General features: G+C 43.7%; 2 protein-coding genes across 3 annotated transcripts in view; one reads left to right on the top strand and one right to left on the bottom strand.

Annotated features, from left to right (window-relative positions):
• The window catches only part of TEK (TEK receptor tyrosine kinase), a 90833-nt gene extending 79360 nt beyond the window's left edge, over positions 1–11473 (top strand). Inside the window, exons 17-23 of the mRNA XM_008695085.2 lie at positions 2014–2204; positions 2874–2987; positions 6323–6393; positions 7218–7258; positions 8150–8246; positions 9590–9689; positions 10473–11473. Coding sequence (XP_008693307.1) covers positions 2014–2204; positions 2874–2987; positions 6323–6393; positions 7218–7258; positions 8150–8246; positions 9590–9689; positions 10473–10547 — 689 coding nt within the window. The 3' untranslated portion in view covers positions 10548–11473. The remainder of the gene's footprint in view (positions 1–2013; positions 2205–2873; positions 2988–6322; positions 6394–7217; positions 7259–8149; positions 8247–9589; positions 9690–10472) is intronic.
• A 1171-nt stretch (positions 11474–12644) lies between these two features.
• The window catches only part of LOC103667003 (RNA exonuclease 1 homolog), a 39029-nt gene continuing 32642 nt past the window's right edge, over positions 12645–19031 (bottom strand). Inside the window, exons 13-15 of one of the 2 annotated variants that reach the window (XM_040631489.1) lie at positions 17079–17217; positions 14756–14876; positions 12645–13213 (exon numbers count right to left, since the gene is read on the bottom strand). In XM_040631489.1, the coding sequence (XP_040487423.1) occupies positions 13131–13213; positions 14756–14876; positions 17079–17217 (343 nt within the window). In that variant the 3' untranslated portion in view covers positions 12645–13130. Of the gene's footprint in view, positions 13214–14755; positions 14877–15609; positions 15726–17078; positions 17218–19031 lie in introns of those variants that run through there. The other variant, XR_005835196.1, reaches the window with a different exon arrangement.

Below are 19031 nucleotides of genomic sequence, written 5' to 3' on the forward strand. Positions count from 1 at the left end.
TTTTTTTTTTTTGAAACGGCACATTCCATGTTAAAATCAGTAAAGATAATAATCTTAAGAATGTTCCCCATTTTTTTTAAGTTGCAGTTTCAATCCGAATGTCTAGTCCCATTTATAAATTGTGCTGAGGTTTGGCATCTTTTTGGAGGTAGGCCCCGAGGTTGGATCGTTGGCCTCTGATGTAGTTCACCATTCCTGCTCAAAGGTACCCACGGTTGCTGCACACTCCCATCCTTGCTGATCCAGAAGTTTCCTCAGCTACAATTGCTTAGGAAGATTGGGGGAGCCTTCAGCACCAGGAAGAGAGAAGTGCATTGGCTCTTCTTAATTGCCTACCTTTTGCCCTCTAAACCCAAGACACTGATACTTTGAATGTTAAATCCTCGAATGCCAACAATCACCTGCAATGTGAAAGCACTGGTGATGGTTAGGATAAAATAATAACAATAATAAGCTTATATCTGATTGAGCTTTATTTTTTCCCAAACCATTACTGGTACAATTACGGTGGAGATTTACAACTATCCTATGTCGCACATACGCTTGAAGTTCAACTTCTGTTATTAATGCAGATATTATCGAGTACTTCTGTGAGTTGACTTCTGCATGCTGTCTGGGCGTATGTTCTGCAGCCACACTTACACTTAATTTCTCATGGAAAAGTTCGCTCCCGCAAAAAAGCTCCACACAGCAATTATTTACAAACTTGACAACCTCTTGTTGACTTTGCAGCACAAACAGCAACAATAGAAAAGAGACTACTTCCTTTTCCTCAATTTATTAAACTAAAAATACTGGGGCTTCAAACAATATATCATTCTGTGATCCAATAAGGGTATAATTCTGAAAGCCAGATCATGTCCCTTAGGTTAAATAATGAAGTAATGACATTTATTTTTGAGCTATTTCCTGAAAAGAGTAATCAGCATGGAACAGCAATAAATGAAAGCTAAAAAAAAAAAAAAAAGAGAGTAACCACCACCAACAGAAAACTATCTATCTTTTAAATTTTTACCCTGTCATCATCTTAGCACATAATTGGTTGGCTCTTAAAGTTTATAGTTCAGTAAGGAATTGAGAAAGCATCGAGGTGTATCTTGCCTTACAGTACAGTGCTAGAATTTTTTTTTTTTTGCCCAGAATTTCAATGTCTTAGAATGTGTTTGAAGTTCAAAATCATTTGACATTTTAATTTTAAAAAACGGTATACCAAAAAAAATTTACCTTTAAAAGACAGTATAACCACTCTACCTTTCATTGATCCTAGAGATCAATGTTTTTATGAAAGATTAATTTTATTTTAAAAAAGAAGAAAATCTGGAATAAAACCAAGACAATGGACCATAATTTCTTCAAGCACCTGTTGCTTTGTTCTTCTAAAAGTTTGAGTTTTCTGATTTCTCTAAGCAAAACGCAATCTCTGACATTAGACTCTGCTCACCAGTGACCTAATCAGCAATAGAGTGACTTAGTATGAGTTTTTGGGAAGGAGTAGAAGCAGGAGAGAGAAAGTTGCCTGGTGGCAGTCCTTCTGCCATGAATACGGAATCTTTTTTATTCTTCTTTTTAAAAAAATAATCTCAAGAAAAGCTAGAGACAGACTGGAATAATATGCTTGACTCATATTAGTTCTCAATGAATATTGAATAAAAATAAAAGGTGATGTGGACCAGCTATCCTAGATCTTCTGGAGGCAAACGTATTGATTTCATTCTACTCTTCTTACTGAGTAGGTGAAAGCATTCAGGAAGTCTCCATGTTAGTCCACATGTGGCAGGACAGAGGGGAGTGGGAAAGAGGGGACCCTGGCTTCAAGCATGGTGCCCTTTAAGCATGGCAGGAGCATGGAACTTCTCTTCCTCCTGTTGCCAGTGTTCCCAAGGTTGGTACCGCTAGACATGTTGCTTTTAGATATTGAGTTTTATAAGCAGTTCCCAGGACCATAGCACATCTCAGAAATTTCACAGCTGTTGAGGGCCACTGAGAAGGTAGTATCTCTCCCTTTCCCCACAGGCTACCTGTACCTGGCCATCGAATACGCCCCCCATGGAAACCTCCTGGACTTCCTGCGCAAGAGCCGAGTGCTGGAGACCGACCCGGCATTCGCCATCGCCAACAGCACCGCCTCCACACTGTCCTCCCAGCAGCTCCTCCATTTCGCAGCAGACGTGGCCCGCGGTATGGACTACTTGAGCCAGAAACAGGTTTGTTGTGAGGACCTTGCTTTGGACATTTTTCCTTTGAAATTCTCTCCAGAATCAGAGTTGAGTTGAATTTCTACATTTTTCAAGTCCTCCTCCCCAGTATTTCCCCTTACAGTCTCCCTACTTTTTATCTCTTTGTTACTGTTCTATTTATATAGAAGTTAAAGCCGAACCCTTTAAAGGGTTGAATCTCAGCATAATGCGTTTGGTGAGCTGCCGTGACCCATCTTAGCCTCATCTGGGTCCCAATGATGCACCGTAGCAGAGGACTTATGGCAACAGGAAGGTTTAGTGACTGGGTTTCTTTTTTCTTTCTTTTTCTTTCTTTCTTTCTTTCTTTCTTTCTTTCTTTCTTTCTTTCTTTCTTTCTTTCTTTCTTTCTTTTTCTTTTTCTTTTTTTTTCTTTTCCTTTTCTTTTTTCTTTTCTTTCCCCCCTCCCCTCTCCTCCCCTCCCCTCTCCTCTCTTTTCTTTTCCCCCTGAAATGCTTCTCCCAAGACATGGCGGGTCTTTGGGCAGAATCCACTGAGGATTTTGGAGAGGAACTTAAAGGGAATTGGATTCCTCTCTTGTCTGTTTCCCAAGGTTCTTGCCCCAGTGGCTTTGTGTCAGTAGAATGAAGTGAACAAGCAAAACTGTGGAAAATACATGATTTTTTTTTTAAATTTCAGTTTATTCACAGGGATCTGGCTGCCAGGAACATTTTAGTTGGTGAAAACTATGTAGCCAAAATAGCAGATTTTGGACTATCCCGAGGTCAAGAAGTATATGTGAAAAAGACGATGGTAAGTTTGGAGAGACACCAAGAACATACTCTCCAGCCCTTCCCCCCCCCCCCCCCACCATGGCCTTTCTCTTGGAATGCCACTGTTCTCTTGTGACTCAGGCATCTGGCTGTGTACCCCAGGAGATAATGCCCTGGCCCAACAAACATCCTTTCAGAGTTTTGACTCCTGAAATGACTGAGGGCTCCACATTGACCAGTGGAAAAGCCACTGTGGCCTGTGGCCAAGGGATGGGACACACAGGCCTCGTGGTGCAGGGACTCTGCTCTGCATCCAGTCCGGACCCCTATATGTCTCACCCAGAAACCTCGGAGGAGCTCCCTCCATCCCCTTTCATGCACAGCAAGCACAGGAGGGGCAGGAAAGACATTTAACATACTTTCCAAATATAAAGGAAATCCGTTAATGAGGTTCCTCAATCACAAGGAGGTCCTGGAGAGAAATTCGTAACTTCTTAAGCCCACAGAAGATGTCCCTTTTCACCAAAAGTTCTCCACTGTCTCTCCAAGCCCACCTCCGATCCACATTCACCCGATGATACCTCCTCTCCCAAACAGTGATACTTAATCTTCAAGTACAAGATCCCAGGAGAACTTCACCATAAAGAGAACTTCATCATAAAGCCCCAGAATCACCCCTTCCAGGGACATGAGAGCTGTGACAACATGGCGCTGCCCTGTGCTTTCCCTGCATGGGCGGGCAGGTGCAGGGCCTTGGGGCTGACCCATCCTGTAGTCATCACATGTGTTTGGTGGCTCTACCCTAGTGGCATGGCTCCCCCTTTCCTAGGTCTGATGGACATGCTTTCCTGGGACTATTGCAGTTTTCACATGGTCCCTTTATGTTCGTGGGTAACAAAGTGCCTCAGCCAGGCTCGGGCTTCTGTATTTATCCCCTTATTCAGGATTTGTTAGTTTGTTTTTTCCCCCCAATACACTTATTTTAGTTACTGACAAGATAAACAATATTCAAGAATGTTTCGAAAAGGAAATGACCCTAGTTCACCCCCTTGACACATTTTTCCTTTTTTACTTACTGCCTTCCACAAACCTACATATTTTTATACAATAACTAGCCCAGTGAACATAACCACTTTGGATCTTTCCAGTCCTTTTTTGGATAAGGGTTCGAAGTGGGGCCGCTTTGGCCCTTAGAGACCATCACACACATCCAGTGGGGCCCCAGATGCTTATCAATGTCAATGCTTTCAGAAGCCGTAGGCGACTCCCTGAGGGTTGGCTTCCACGTATACTTTCTTCTCTAAGCCTTTCTGAACTTGCCTGACCCGAAGCAGGCACTGTTTCTCCGTGGAGGGGAGTCTTAAAGAAGCAGGACGCACCACTGATCCGTTACTCCCCGCTTCTCCTGAGCCACCTGAAGCTTGCAGTCTTCTTCACAGAGCCCCTTTCCTTGCTTCTCTCTGGTGTTTGGGGGCTGCAGTGCTCTGGGTGACGGGGGGGAAGCACTGACACAGTTTAGACCACGACCTACACATTTTATGTGGATGCTGTCCTCAGATCCCCAAGGAGAATGCTGGTTTGCTTAGCATTTCATAGGGCGCAGGGATTTCTGCAGTCTTGGAGAGCTTAGGAGAAATGCTTAGAGGGGCAGAGCACTTAGATGGGTCAGAGCTTGATTCTGTCTGCTAGCAGCCGGGTGAAGTGTTGTGGCAGCACGGGGTCTGGGAGGAAGGACACAGGGCGTCCAAGGTGGGGGAAAGGTGAGGGAACCAAGAGCAGCAAGCTCCCTGCAAGAAGGCTGCAGTGTGGTGAGGTACCACCAGAGGGCAGAGTGGCTACCTTCTCTGGCCTGTTTAAATCCACGATTTTCTACTCTCACTGCACTTTAGAATCGTCTGGGAAGCTTTTAAAAAAGTACAGATGCTGAGTCCTACAGCTGAGATACTATGATTCAGTCGTTCTGGGGTGGGACTCCTACATCAGCCTCTGTTCGTTTTTTAAGTCCCTCAGGTGATGCTAATATTGGAAGTGTTGCAAACTAATGTACGAAGTGATTTGGGGCTTTATCATTGATCTAGCCCCTCATCATAGATTTATTTATGACTACAGTATTTCATGCTTGTGCTAGGTTTTGGGGTAACATAAGTGGAGACAGCCTCCACTTTCAAGGAGTTCGGACACACAATGAACAATTGTTAACAGTTGATGAGTGCTGAGGGCCAGGAGAGCACAGGGGAGGAATACACACTGAACTGAGCCTGTGGGCAGTCAGGAGGGCTCCCTGGAGGAGGCCAGCTCCTGGGTTTTACAAATGTTAAATAGATATTGGAGATACCTATTTAATCTATTTAATTCAGGAATGAATTGGATGACCAGGAGGGGACAGTATATATAAAAACCTAGAGCCAAACATTTGGGGGCTCAAGCAATGCATTGTGGCTGGAGTGTATGCAGAGAAGAGGGAGAGTTAAAATTCAAGGTGGGAGGTGGAAGGGGTTATAAGGTCTTCTTGAAGATTCTTGAATTTCAGCTAAAAAATTTTGGATTCAGTTAAGGACTTGAGATCTTAGGACAATAAAGGACATTGAAGAACTTTAAGAAAAGGAACCATGGGGCTGGATTTGCCGTTTCAAGTGATCAGTCTGGCTGTAATGAGGAGGACTGATCCTTAGGGAGTGAAACTCTGAAGCAGGAAGATCAGTTAAGAGGCTGTCCTCAGCTAAGAGGCGATGGTGGCCTGAACCTCGCTGAGAGAACATGGGGGACAGGTGGAAGTGGACAGATCCAAAAGAAGTCAAATGAGAAAAATAATGTGAACATGGAAGTCAGTAATTGGGAGGCATGAGGTCAGAAGCTAGCGGGTACAGAAAAGCAAAGACAAGACAGAAAATGTCGGTGACTCTTTCCATTCCTGTGGCGGGCAGGCAGCAGGTAGGTAGCAGGTGGGCGGTGGGGAGGGGTGAGCACGGAGTGGAGGGAGGCATGATGTTGAGGATACACTGACGATGCAGGCGGGAGAAGGGATAGTTTTATAATTGAAGCTTCTGTACTAATCGGGACTTGAGATCAGAAAGAGCTTCAGGATATCACTACTTGCCAAAGACCTAGGAGACCAGGACATGTTCAGTAGTTTTGGGGTCCAGGGACTCCTTGAGGTAAGCAGGGCTGGCACTTTGTGCATGTCTTTGAATTTGAGAACACTCTTGCTTGCGGCACATACCCGAACAGCAACTCCTGATTCTGCCGGACGTTACGTCTGGAGAATTCCAAGTAGAGTTCCCTGTGGGCTTGAGTGAAGCGGAGCTCCAGGCACGCTGTGCGCCTCGGGCAGGGTCCCTGTCTCGCCTAAGTGGCATCTCCCTTTGTTCTCTCCAGGGAAGGCTCCCGGTGCGCTGGATGGCAATCGAGTCACTAAATTACAGTGTGTATACAACCAACAGTGACGTGTGAGTAAGCCTTTTGAGGGATTTTTTTTCCCAGAAAAATAAGCATTTGACAGAGGTCTTAGAAGCAGGAATATAATATCCCTCTTGAATAAAGCTAGTCAATAAGCCCAGGAAATAAATCCATGGTCTACAAAATGAAGCCTCAGAGTAGACCGTTTTCACGGTGTAAGATCCCTGGGTGGCAGGCTGTGGGCTTCCTTCCGCCTGTCAAGGAGAAGTGGTGAATTCTCAATCTTCAGGGGAGCAAGGGGGATATGGGGCTTCCTGTGGCCTCCGCGTCCCAGACTGACCTCAGCACAACGCGCCAGAGTGCGGAGGCAGCCCAGAATAGCTACTGGGGTCAGAGGTGGCAGGGACAGAAGGCAGGCCAGATCAAGAGAGCATCTCTGCTCACAGCCTGCAGGGACAAGTCTCCGGCTGCTGGTGGAAGGGAGGGTTGGGAGTGAGACTTAGGCCAGATGGCCCACACCTTTACCGACAGGAGGAAAAACTGAGGTCTCGAGGGTTGAGGTGACTTGTCCAGGGAGTTTAGCTTCTGCCTGGGGAAGGGCAGGGGACTGGCGAGTTCTGTGTCCTCACTGCGTGCAACGTGCACCTGCTGTCCCCGGCACCATCTCGTGTTCTCCGCCTAAAGCGAGTGGGGGCTCTAACACGGTTTCCCTGTTAGAATCCTTCCATTGGCCTGAGAGGAGATGAACGCATGCAGCATACAGGGCCCTGTCCTAGGGAGTGCACACATTTAACGTTTCCTCCTCTGGCAAAGCGTCAGTCACCCTGGCCAACTTGTTTGCTGATTATTGGTTTCCCTGTTGTCTCCCCTGCAGATGGTCCTACGGAGTGTTACTATGGGAGATCGTTAGCTTAGGTGAGTATCCATGTTTATCTATCAGGTGAGACTTCAGGTGACGAGAGTGCCCCCCCGCACCCCGTAACTCCACGGGTGCCATTTTTATGTATGTCCATGGCACCACCAGATGGGACTGGGAAATAGAACTTATAGGTTTCTGTGTCTGAGTGTCCTTGTTCCCATGTTTCTGTTAGGAGAGCCCTGTATCTAAAGTCCTACTGACAACCTGGTGGCTGTGAGCTTCATTAGAGGTTGTCTGTGTGCAGAGATGTCACAGAACTATTGCAAGTTTGCTTCTACGGCTTGAAGATGCTACATTACACAGCCATGAAAGTCCTTTCTGAAGGCCATTTAATAGCGTGTGGAAACATGCATACCAAAATCCAGAAAGTTCCTTATGCTAGGATCCCAGTTTTATAAATACTACACTTGAAAAACCTGGAAGGACTACACAGCAGAGTAATACACACTATTGCTTGCTTCTTACTTTTTTGTATTTTCCAAGTTTTCTATAATGAACATGTTTTATAATTAAGATTGGGCAGTAACTATCATAGATGAAACAGGAAGTAGATGAGCTAACTGCAGCTTCCCAAGTAGGGAAAAGATACATCTCACTGGGACACCGGACGGGTTGTACAGGCTGATTGAGGGAAGAGAAACAGCACTGTGAATAAGGAGCCCTGTGCTGGGTCTTTCCACTGAGGGGATGGCCGCACTGCAGTGCGGTCGTGGCGTACGTGCAGCTGTGCTGTGGGGTGGGTTTGCTCGGAGAGGAAGGTCAGGCTGGGTGGGCACCCACGCTTGACACACCCTTTCTCGCAGTCTCTCGGCTTGAGAGGCTCGGGCAGGAGACATTGCGTTCCACACTAGCGGGGGCTTAGGGCAACATGGTTTTCTGTCTTCCAGGTGGCACCCCCTACTGCGGGATGACATGTGCGGAACTGTACGAGAAGCTGCCCCAGGGCTACAGACTGGAGAAGCCCTTAAACTGTGATGACGAGGTGTAAGTCACCCTAGGGCCATTTCATCTTGACCTTTCCCTTGTGTTTCTTGAACAGACGGACTCAGATGGAGGGGTTACCTGATTCACACACACATCGTGATCCCAAATAGCCAAAATAAGGGGTGAGGGGTTCCTTAAACTAAGACCGTTCTACAGTGGGCAGGGAGTTAAGCGCTTTATCGGCGTAGAAATCCAGGAGGAACGCAAGGCGATGGTATCAGGGAGGTGGAAATGAGGAAAGGCAGCAAATGCAGAAAGGATCCGAAATAAATTCATGAACAAATGTATGAAACCTTGAGGCTAACTTTGGGGATAGAGATTTCAGAGCTGTGACATTAGGAAGATGGATCTTCTTTTGTCACAGAATCTTGATTCTGCAAGGATAATTTTCCAGGAGTAAGAATAATTCCCCAGGGAAGAATGGTTAGCTTTTGTGCACCCACCGTTCCCAGAATGACCTGACGTAGCTGCTGTCTGATGGCACGATGTGCAAGGGCAAGGCTCTGGGTTCAGCAAAGAATGTGTTGTCCTCACGGAGCCACTTCTAAGTGTGCTATTAATTAGGTCACTGGTACAAAAGGCATGAACCTGGACCCTGCTAGGTTGCTGGCCTTCGGGGCACAGAAGGCTCCCCTAAGGCATTGGTTCCCAATGTGAAATTCAGAGCCCCACCCCCAGACGTTGCTTCTGTAGGTCTAGGGTGGGTCCCTGGAATCTGCATTTTAATAATGCAAGTGGTCTGACCCCACGTGAAGGAGTACTGTCGGTACAGACCGGTGCTTCCCAGACTATGGTCCTGGGCCAGGCAAGATGCAAACAGATGATACAAGAGGGAAGGAGCTCTGTGGTCACCTATGTGGGGCAAGTGGGGCAAGTCAGGTTGCACAGGTTTTTTGTTTGTAAAGGCAAGACTTCTCAAGCTTTACTCTGCTAATCCCTGAGAGGAAGGTGCAATAGGTGGCATCTTGCAAATTAGAGCATGGAGCCTTTTTTTAAAAAAATGAATTACTACCATTTTGAGAGATGTAGTATTCCAAGGGAGACGCTGCCCTAGACACACGAGTCCGTTCTTTCCAGATCATCAGAAGAGCTGAGATCAAGATCCCGGAGGAACGGTACTCAGGATAGGCACTAGTTTTACTGACAGAAGAAAGGGGGAACGTGTGGAGGAAGGGGGGAGGCCAGCTAGAAACTTGCTGCTCTTTTGTGCTGCTGGTTAAGCGGAGATGCCCATGTGTGAAATGGCTGCATTCTCTTCTCTCAGTTTCCATACCCCACCCTGGGACAGGCCCAGGACTGAAGCAGAGTCCCAGAGTTCAGTGCTTAACTCTTTGTTTTCAAAGGTATGACCTCATGAGGCAGTGCTGGCGGGAGAAGCCTTACGAGAGGCCCTCGTTTGCCCAGATCCTGGTGTCCTTAAACAGGATGCTAGAAGAACGCAAGGTGAGCACGGACTGCCAGGCAGACCCTGGAGTCACAATTCGTCATGTGTCCTGTATGGTTAAAAAATAAAAATAGCTGATACAATTCAAGTCATTCTGGGCATAGCCTGAGGCAATGGAGGGACGTAGGACGTGGCCACAGCTGTGAGGATGTTACAGTGTCAGAGTTCATAAGATTTCCGTAAGAGTCACACCCAGTAGAACAGAGAGAACAGAATCCTCCGAGCTAGTAGGAACCTCATCAGTCATCGAGTGTGACTCTTGAATTTTACAGATGAAATCTGCACAAAGAGGTGAGAGACATGTGTCCAAGGACACACAGCTGGTAGATGGCACAGCCTCGTCTGCAGGTTCCTAGGGGGAGGGTCAGGAATTCTGTGAAAAGGTCTAGCAGGTAGTTGGCTATACAGATCTGAGGTTGAAAAGACAAATCTAGGTTAGGGAAACAGATGAAAAGTCACCCGAGTGGTAATTAAACCCGAGAAGTGGGGAAATGGGGACTGAGAGACTGTGGTCCCTCCAGAAATGTCCCAGAGAGACAAGAAAGAATGGCCTAGAGACCGAGGAGTGTAAGAGGGTAAAGTCTTAAGTGCAGAAAGCAAGGGATCCATTTCAGGAAGAAAGTTGTCAAATACAACGTGGGGACTGAGGCCAGAAGAATGTGCCCCAGGGTACCTAGTATTTGAATTGAAACAAGTTAAGGAAACTCGGGTCTGACTATTCCTGCCCCCGGCAGTGGCAGGACTGAGGAAGCCTGTGTCTCTGAACCACTCTTGCTTCCTAGACCTACGTGAATACCACGCTTTATGAGAAGTTTGCCTACGCCGGGATCGACTGCTCTGCAGAAGAAGCGGCTTAGAACAAACCACATCCGTCTGGATGGGATGTTGCTCCTTCCCGGCATGTCGGACCCTCGATGCCAAGAAAGCCAGCAAGACTCTGCCAAGAGAGGTGACACAGGATATAAAAATGTATATATATTGCTGTATGTCTGGGACGTGACCACGAAAACCCGTGTGTGTGAATCTATAGTACACTTTGACTCTACTAGGACTGTATATACTGTTTGGAGTAAGAATGTGCTGAAATCCGAATGCCTGTTTGTGGTTTCATATGCAATAATATATTTTTCTAAAAATATGGACTTTACAGGAAGGTGTGCGCGTACAATTACTATGATGCCTAACTCATTATCACCTTGGATATTTTTGATATTTACCTTCATAGTGAATGCTATAAAACGTTTTGCTGTACGGAAGAAAGATGTTGTTAATAAACCTCACACCCACCCTGACAGCACCGGTGAGGGAAGTGGGGGAAATAGGTTAATCAGGACACAGGTGAACATTTGGAAGAGATTCTCCCTTCCATCATCTCTAAACTTTCTCCCTCAACTGTAGAAGCCATTTCAATTTCATTTGGTCATCGGACACCTTTGTCATGTGTTTCCGGAGCCCCCAAGTCAATTCAGAGTGCTACCATGGAAAAATAGACTTAAATCTCTTTCCATAGAAGTCTAAGGATCTTTAGAGAAGTACAAGTTTGCTAAATTAATGGGATTTAATTTTAGTTTCTCTGGTGACCTTGATTTGTGTATTTTAGGAAATCGAGTAGGAAACCTGGGGTTCTATCTGGGAGACATGTGACATTTGTATCAACAGAACATCCCTCCACGTACTACACATTGTCAAGTTTCCGTGTTGATGGATTGTGAGTTTACAGTTTATACCGTAGGCACACGTTGCCCTGAGATCGTATAGTAAGGGAATAAATGTCTTGCCTACCTGTTTTTCGTCCGGGAATGTTTCTCACAGGTCTTGCCAGATGTCTTTATTAGACTTTCAAGTTACCGTCCTCCAACTTTGTCAGTGCTGTGAGTGGGGTACTCCACCGACACGCTCTCTCCAGCTCGCAGCGCTGGAAACATCGAGAAGTGTTCTGTCTAGTCCCCTTTCTTGCAGCAGGGCCCTGTGTCTTCAGTAGTGCTCCAGTGTCAACTGAGGGCTTAGAATTGGAATCTCTTTTAACTGTGACAGTGTGAAATCGTTCAACAGAGAGCGTTAAGGTTCCTATTCCTGCCACTTAACCCACCTCATGTAGTCAGAAACAACAGCAGGACCCTTTGTTCACAACAGCATATTCAGGTGGAGACAGCACCAGTAAGGCTGCTGGCGTACCGCGAGTCAACAGATGGAAACTCAATGAAGAGCCCTGGAACACTGGCCCGGACATCTGTACTAGCCCCTAGGGCTTCTTACCCACATGTTGTAGAGACACTCCTGACAGCGCTTAGTTTGAAAGTACATGGAACTGAACAAGGATGATCTGAAAATGCAGATAATCCCTTCAAATTTTGCATATGGCTTTGGAACAAATTTTAAGGTTTTTTTTTTTCCTGTAAAAGTTTGCCCTTCTTCATTATAAACTCATAATGATCTAAATTTGAAATATTTTGTTTCACATCAAGTACATGACAAGCGGCATGGCTTAGAAGTACGTGGGACAGCAAGAAAAAGATGTCCGGGATCATTAAGTTACTTGTAAGTCACAATACGAAGGTGGCCAAACGGAAGTACGTTTGAGCGCATAGCCTCACAAGCAACGGTCAGAAGGTAACTGGCGTGCTTCCGGCACAGAGACCGTGCTATCGATTAGGCTGACTTACCTGTACTATCGGCAGTGAAACCTTTGTAATTTTGTAGCATGTTAGCAACATTAATATTGAAGATTCATACTTAAGAGTAATCAAACGGAATAAAGTCCTGTACTTTCCACGTTATCAGAAAGCAAGAAAGATGGCGCTAACTCCTCACAGGAATGAGACAATTCAAGGATTGGGAATACAGGTTAGTGTGTTTAGAAGATTGCTAGGACACTGCCTTAAAAAAAGGAGTTGGTATGAATTAAAATCCAGTCACAATACACCGGTTAGAATAAGAACACATTACACAATAGCCAAATAACCAAAATCTTTATGTTAACAGAGTACACAGAAAACTTTACATTTACTTTGTGAGGAAAATCTATTTACCAATGAGACCTAAAAAAAATTCTGTTAGGTAAATATGGCTTTAGGCATTTGGAGAAAAAAAAAGAAATGTACGTAACTGGAGATGTGACCCTTATGGAGGTCACAGGCCCACTGCTTCAACTGTAAACCACACTCCATTGTCACACGTGATCCATGAAGAGGAGTCAAAAAATTCAAACCAACTTAATCCTTCCCACTAACCACCCCACAACCCCCTCATAACTTTTGAAGTAAACTGTGGAAATTTAACCTTGAAAATGTAATAAATAAACCTCAACAGCATGTTTCTTTCTCCTCTTTGAAGAAAAAGGGCAAGAAAGTTCATACCATCACAGACCCAACTCTATTGCCAGCAGCAGAGGCGTCACTGAAACAACACTGCGGGGTTGAAGATACGCTCAGGCAAAGGGATTACTTCTTTCCTTTCAGGTCTTCTTTTACCTTCCAGAGAACCAGTTCCATGCAGGCAGTTGCATTTTCCCTTGAATCGTGACCTCCAAACAGTACAGAACATAAGACAACATGTCAGACCTACCATGACTGCATCCATGAAACCACCCACGGCTGTTCTCAAAACGAAGCCTTGAGTTCATGTTGATAAGAAATTAACCCTAGGCACTTACCAAATATGATTCTGATGGCTTTGCAAAGATTATACACAAATCTAGATTAGCAAACATTCCTATGTAGCCTGTCCTCACACTGTCACTACCTTGCTGTGACAAAATGGCACATTGTTACCTTTTCCGTCTACCTCTTTTCCAGAGAAAGAGAACAGCACATTGGCAGGTATTAAACAATCTGGCAAAAAGCCAAAAATAGAGAGTGCTAGAAAAAGTACAACTCTCTACACAAAAAATGACCTTAGATACAAGTGGGTGAAATGTACCCAAAATATAAAGTCTACAGTTCTGATGAGAATAATAAATGATGTATGAGATTAAATGAGAAAAAGCGTATGATCAGCATGTCTAAAATGGTATGATATTTTTCATTTGTGTTATTCTGGGGAAAAAATGGCATATTATATGTTTATAAAAGCTGTTTTTTGTTAAGTGAAATATTTTCCTAAGGCTCAAGACGGTTTTCAATAGAACACATTACAGTTTAAAACAGAATTTTGTGGGAATTTTTTGAGATGTATTTTTAGCAAAACAGATTAAAGACCCACCGTGAGACAGCAGTAGTGTCTAACAGAATGAAAGAATAAAGACCATAGTACAGTTGGTATTTTGTACAATTAATGACAGGATCAGAGGGCCTTCCCATATCTTAAGTATCTTTAGAAAGACAACACTGTAACGTAAATTTTAACATATGCAGAATTTTCTTAGAATTCTATATTGGTTGCAAAAGAGGAACCTACGTGGGTGTGCATGAACGTATAGAGTGAGTAACCTCCATTCCAAGGCAGACACTGCTCAACTGTGCATACGGCAATGCCACTAACGGGGGAGTTGGCAGCTATACTTGCTGTACTTGATTAACTTGTTTAACGTCGGGCATATTTCATCAGAAAAAACAGAAGATGTTCTGAGAGCAAGATACACAACCCAGTATAAATCAAGTGCACATATGATGAATCTATTGAGTCTGAACTATACTTTTTCTAACAGAACACACACAATTTACTCTGGATGAGATGACCTGAACCCAGTAAATTTTGGAATCTCATTCAGTGGAAAGTTCATAAAGAGGTACCCAGCAAAATTTAGACTGGAATTAGATTTCCACACCGATAAAAGTTTTATACATGAACTCAAGAGCTAGGTAACTTGCCAAAGAATGATCTGGCCCTCATTCTCTGTGTAATGGCTATTCTGATGCCGGTGGAAGATCCAGGACGACACCAGGCAGTGGGCATTTTAGTGCTATTTACATAAGCAGATGCGTTAGGGTTCTCCATGCTAGGAGAGAATCCATAAAGAAAAACTTAAGCATTTCAGGGAGCAAACCTTTTACCATGAACCCCATGGTTTGTTCACTTGAGTCAAACTTAGGATCCTGATAGTAATCATAAGCAAACAGGCTCTTACCATTGTCCTGAATGATTCTCTGCAGGTGGTCAGCCACTAGACTCTTGAGGGATCTTCTGTGAGGCAAGCCTAGCCGATGAGGAAACAGAACTGTTGTGTCCACAACTGAAGTATGAATCAGCTGTCAAATGAAAGAGAAAATCTTATCAGAAGCTCTCCCCAAAGAATAGCAGCCCTGATAGCAGCGACAACCGTTGTAGAGGGAGGACTATGCTCCGCGGGCAGGGAGCGTGAGGCAGCTACGACGTATCAGTCACTAAGCACTCCACATGGATTAATCATTACAAGCTGCAGACTAACATAATGAGGCAGTTATTTTATCGTCCCTTTATGATATGTACCCTTTTTACAACCAAGGGCACTGCAGCTCTGAGAGGCGAAGAACGGAGTGAGTAGAGTGTCCGGAAATCAAATCTAAGCAGTCTGACTTGTGGATCCACTTTCCTGTTGTAAGCACCACCAGGGGGCAGCATGTGCAGACAGCTTCCAACCAAGACTGGGGTAGATGCAGAGCCACGCTCCTCCCACCTTGGGACTCCACTGAGGGGGGGGGCACACCTCAACTTAGCACATGCCCTACCACACGTTAGTAGTTTACTTGTCTGTGTCTGGGGAGGGGGCATGGACAAGGGCCCTGTCCCGTCTATGTCCAGATTTCCTGTGCTTATTTATACATGAAAGATAATGCATAAATTTTCACTGAAGTCTCATAAAGCAGAAAATTAGATAAAAAGAGCAGTCAGATAACTGAGAGCCTAGAAAGTGAGGTACCAGTTTGGATTCCTGAGGAGGGGAGCTGTATTTTGAAAGGAGCAAAGAAGAAGATTAGCTTCAAGAGTAATTTAAAGACTCACTGAAAAGTGAGGAGTTGGAAAATTAACAGCACCTAGTATGCCACGTTCAGAAGCACTGCAAATTCTCCTGTAATGTGTCAACGACCGACCAGACACCAGCTCCTGGCCGCGGGGTACTGAGTAAATAAAAGACAATGGTGGTAGAATTAGAGAAAAATAGGAAAATCCATGAGTTATCTGGACAGAAGAAACAGACTGATTACAACGAAGAATCGTGATGGTTTAAAATTCTCTGATCTGGGAGACAGGTGGAATAGAATGGTTCCTGAGAAAGGAAAGACAGTCGTGGTGAGAAGTTCAGATTGAGAGGTGAGGTCTCTGAGGCGACAGGAGGACATACCTGAGAGAACTTTCTCAAAGAAAACTTATGTCCATCCCCACCTCTCTTTTCGCATAGTTTGGTAGGTGTGGGTGGAAGCACATCCCAGTTTTATCCGTCACATGCAAAGACAGCACTGCTACTGGAACCACATGTATACTTTGAATGCCAGGTGCTTTACAGAGAACAAGGCTGACATTCACATATGAAATTTAAATGGCTTTATTTGTATTCTTGCGCTAAAGAAGAACTAGCCCTCCTCTGCGTGAAGGTAAGTCCTGGGGTGCCTAGAACAAATAATCGGCAAAGGTCTCCAAAGGTCGAGAGTGGTGCTATGCAAGTGGTAAGCCACCAGCCGCATGTGGCTAATTAAATTTAATATAATCAATGAAAAAATCATTTTTTCAGCCACATTAGACATATTGTAAATGTTCAATAACCAAGTGTGGCTAGTGTCTGCCATATTAGATAGTGAAAATATAGAAAGTTCTGTTGGATACCAGTGTTCTCGGACAAGGGGTGGCCACCAAACTCTTAAAAATGCCAAGCTGTAAATATTTTGGGCTTGCAGACCACACAGTCTCTGTTGTAACTATTTAACAATGCAGTTGTAGCATGAAAGCAGCCACAGAAAATACAGAATTGAATGGGGGTAGTGGGTCAAAACTAGGTGGCCAGCACCAGCCATGGTGTTCCGACTCCTGTTCTAGAACTCAGAGCAAAGAACAGATAATTTTAACCTGAAGTATATTAAGAGGTAGATTTTCAAGTCTATCATGCCAAGAAAAATGAACATGACATTTGATTTTGAGCTTACCTGTAAAACCTACCTGGCAATGTGAGAAAGTATCTCCAAGTAGGTGAATAAAATAACATGTCAGAAAAACTTAGTCTCACCCACTTGAATATTAAAGACAATGTCAAACAATGATTTTGGTTTTATCCTAATGGATTTTCTTTTTGATTTGGATGAGCCAAATGCATTCAGCTGTCTTACATGCTTCTGGTTTATGATGGTTGGACTATATTATCAACAGGGACAGCAATTCTTTTCTAACAGGGCAAATCAACAATCAATGATAACGGAATGGCAAGGACTACCCTCTTAACACATACTGTTCTGTAAAAGTATGAGGCTGTAATTCTTTACCTTAAGAGCATACAGACTATGTTCAAAGCTATGTCCAATTAGTACAGTGTCAGCACTGAACAGGTTCAACAGGATGGCTTGGACATCACGGATCGATGTTTTAGTGTTCTTCAGGTCATCTTCGACCACACCGGAAAACCTGCCCCAGTAAGACACACAAAGCAAGAAGGTAAATCGCTGGATTTCATCTGTTAGAGTTAAAACACATCACTGACCCAATGTGACAAACACTCACTGAACAAAACCAAGATCTTACTTATAACCATCAGCTACCCCTTTACTAGCTTATATTTGTAAAACGTCATTTGGATTAATTAATGTGAAGCTGGGAGGGGGGGACATTACGAGTCTACCTAGTCCCTTTGAGCTCTCTTTGTATACTCCGAGGTTTATCTCCCATTAAAGTAAGCCTAAAACAGCCACTGTGGAAAACAATATGGAAATCCCTCAAAAAATTAAAAATAGAAATACCATATGATCCAATAATTCCACTACTGGGTATTTACCCAAAGAAAACAAAAACATGAATTTAAAAAGATATATGCACCCCTATGTTTACTGCAGTACTACTTATAATAGCCAAGATATGGAAGCAGTCTAAGTGTCCACTGATGGATAAAGAAGATGTGGTGTAGGTACACACACACACACACACACACACACACACACAGGAATACTGTGCAGCATTAAAAATGAATGAGATCTTGCCATTTATGACAACATGGATGGTCCTAAGGGTATTATGCTAAGTGAAATAAGTCAGACTGAGATTTCACCCATATGTGGAATCCAAAAAACAAATAAACAAAAAGCAGAATGAGACCTATAAATATAGAGAACTAATGGTTGCCAGAGGGAAGGGGAACGGGAGGATGGCCAAAATGGGCAGAGGGGGGTGGGAGATGCTTTTAGTTATGGAGTAAATAAGTTATGGGAATAAAAGGTACAGTGTGGGGAGTACAGTCAATAATATTTAAATAGTGCTGTATGGTGATAGACGGTAGACACTTGGGAGCACAGAATAACAGACAGGTGTTGAATCCCAATGTTTTACACTTGAGACTATGTAACACTGTAATGTCGACTATACTCAAATAATAAAAAAATATAAAACCTAAAGATGAAATATGGGTAGCATGAAGAGCCCTAGGCAGAGCCCAGATAACCTAAGTTTGAACTAAGCTATGACTCTACTACTTATTTACTATATTTGGGTTTTTTACTGTTTTATTTATTAAGGTTTTAAATTTTAATTCCAGGATAGTTAACATACAGTGTTATATTAGTTTCATGTGTAGAATATAGTGATTCAACAATTCTATACATTACTCAGTGCTCATCATGGTAAGTGTACTCTTACTCCCTTTCACCTATTTCCCCATCCCCCCACCCCCTCCCCTCTGGTAACCATCGGTTTGTTCTCTATAGTTAAGAGTCTGCTTATTGGTTTGTTTCATTTCTCTCTCTCTTCCCTATGATCGTTTGTTTTGTTTTCTTAAATTCCACATATGACTGAAATCCTATGGTATTTGTCTTTCTCTGACTGACTTATTTCCCTTGGCATTATACTCTCTAGCTCCGTCCATGTTGTTGCAAATGGCAGGATTTCATTCTTTTTTATGGCTGAATAATATTACATATATATATGCATATGCACGCACACACACACACACACATATATATATATGCACACACACATACTACTTCTTCTTTATACTTATTATATTTGTTTTTCAGAAAGTTAACCTTCTGGTCTCAGTCTTATCTGCAAAGTTATTTACCAATCTTAACAGCTTATGAGGACCAATGAAATACATGCAGAAAACTATGCTAGTGGCATCCATGAAGCACATTCTAAATAACTGTCCAGAAACATGGCTACTGCTATGCTTTACTGCAATCTAGGAGAAAAGAGAGAGATAAAAATACTGGGAAAGTATTTTTAACTTAAAC

This window comes from Ursus maritimus, unplaced genomic scaffold (assembly GCF_017311325.1).
Source record: "Ursus maritimus isolate PB19 unplaced genomic scaffold, ASM1731132v1 scaffold_17, whole genome shotgun sequence".
NCBI lineage: Eukaryota > Metazoa > Chordata > Mammalia > Carnivora > Ursidae > Ursus > Ursus maritimus.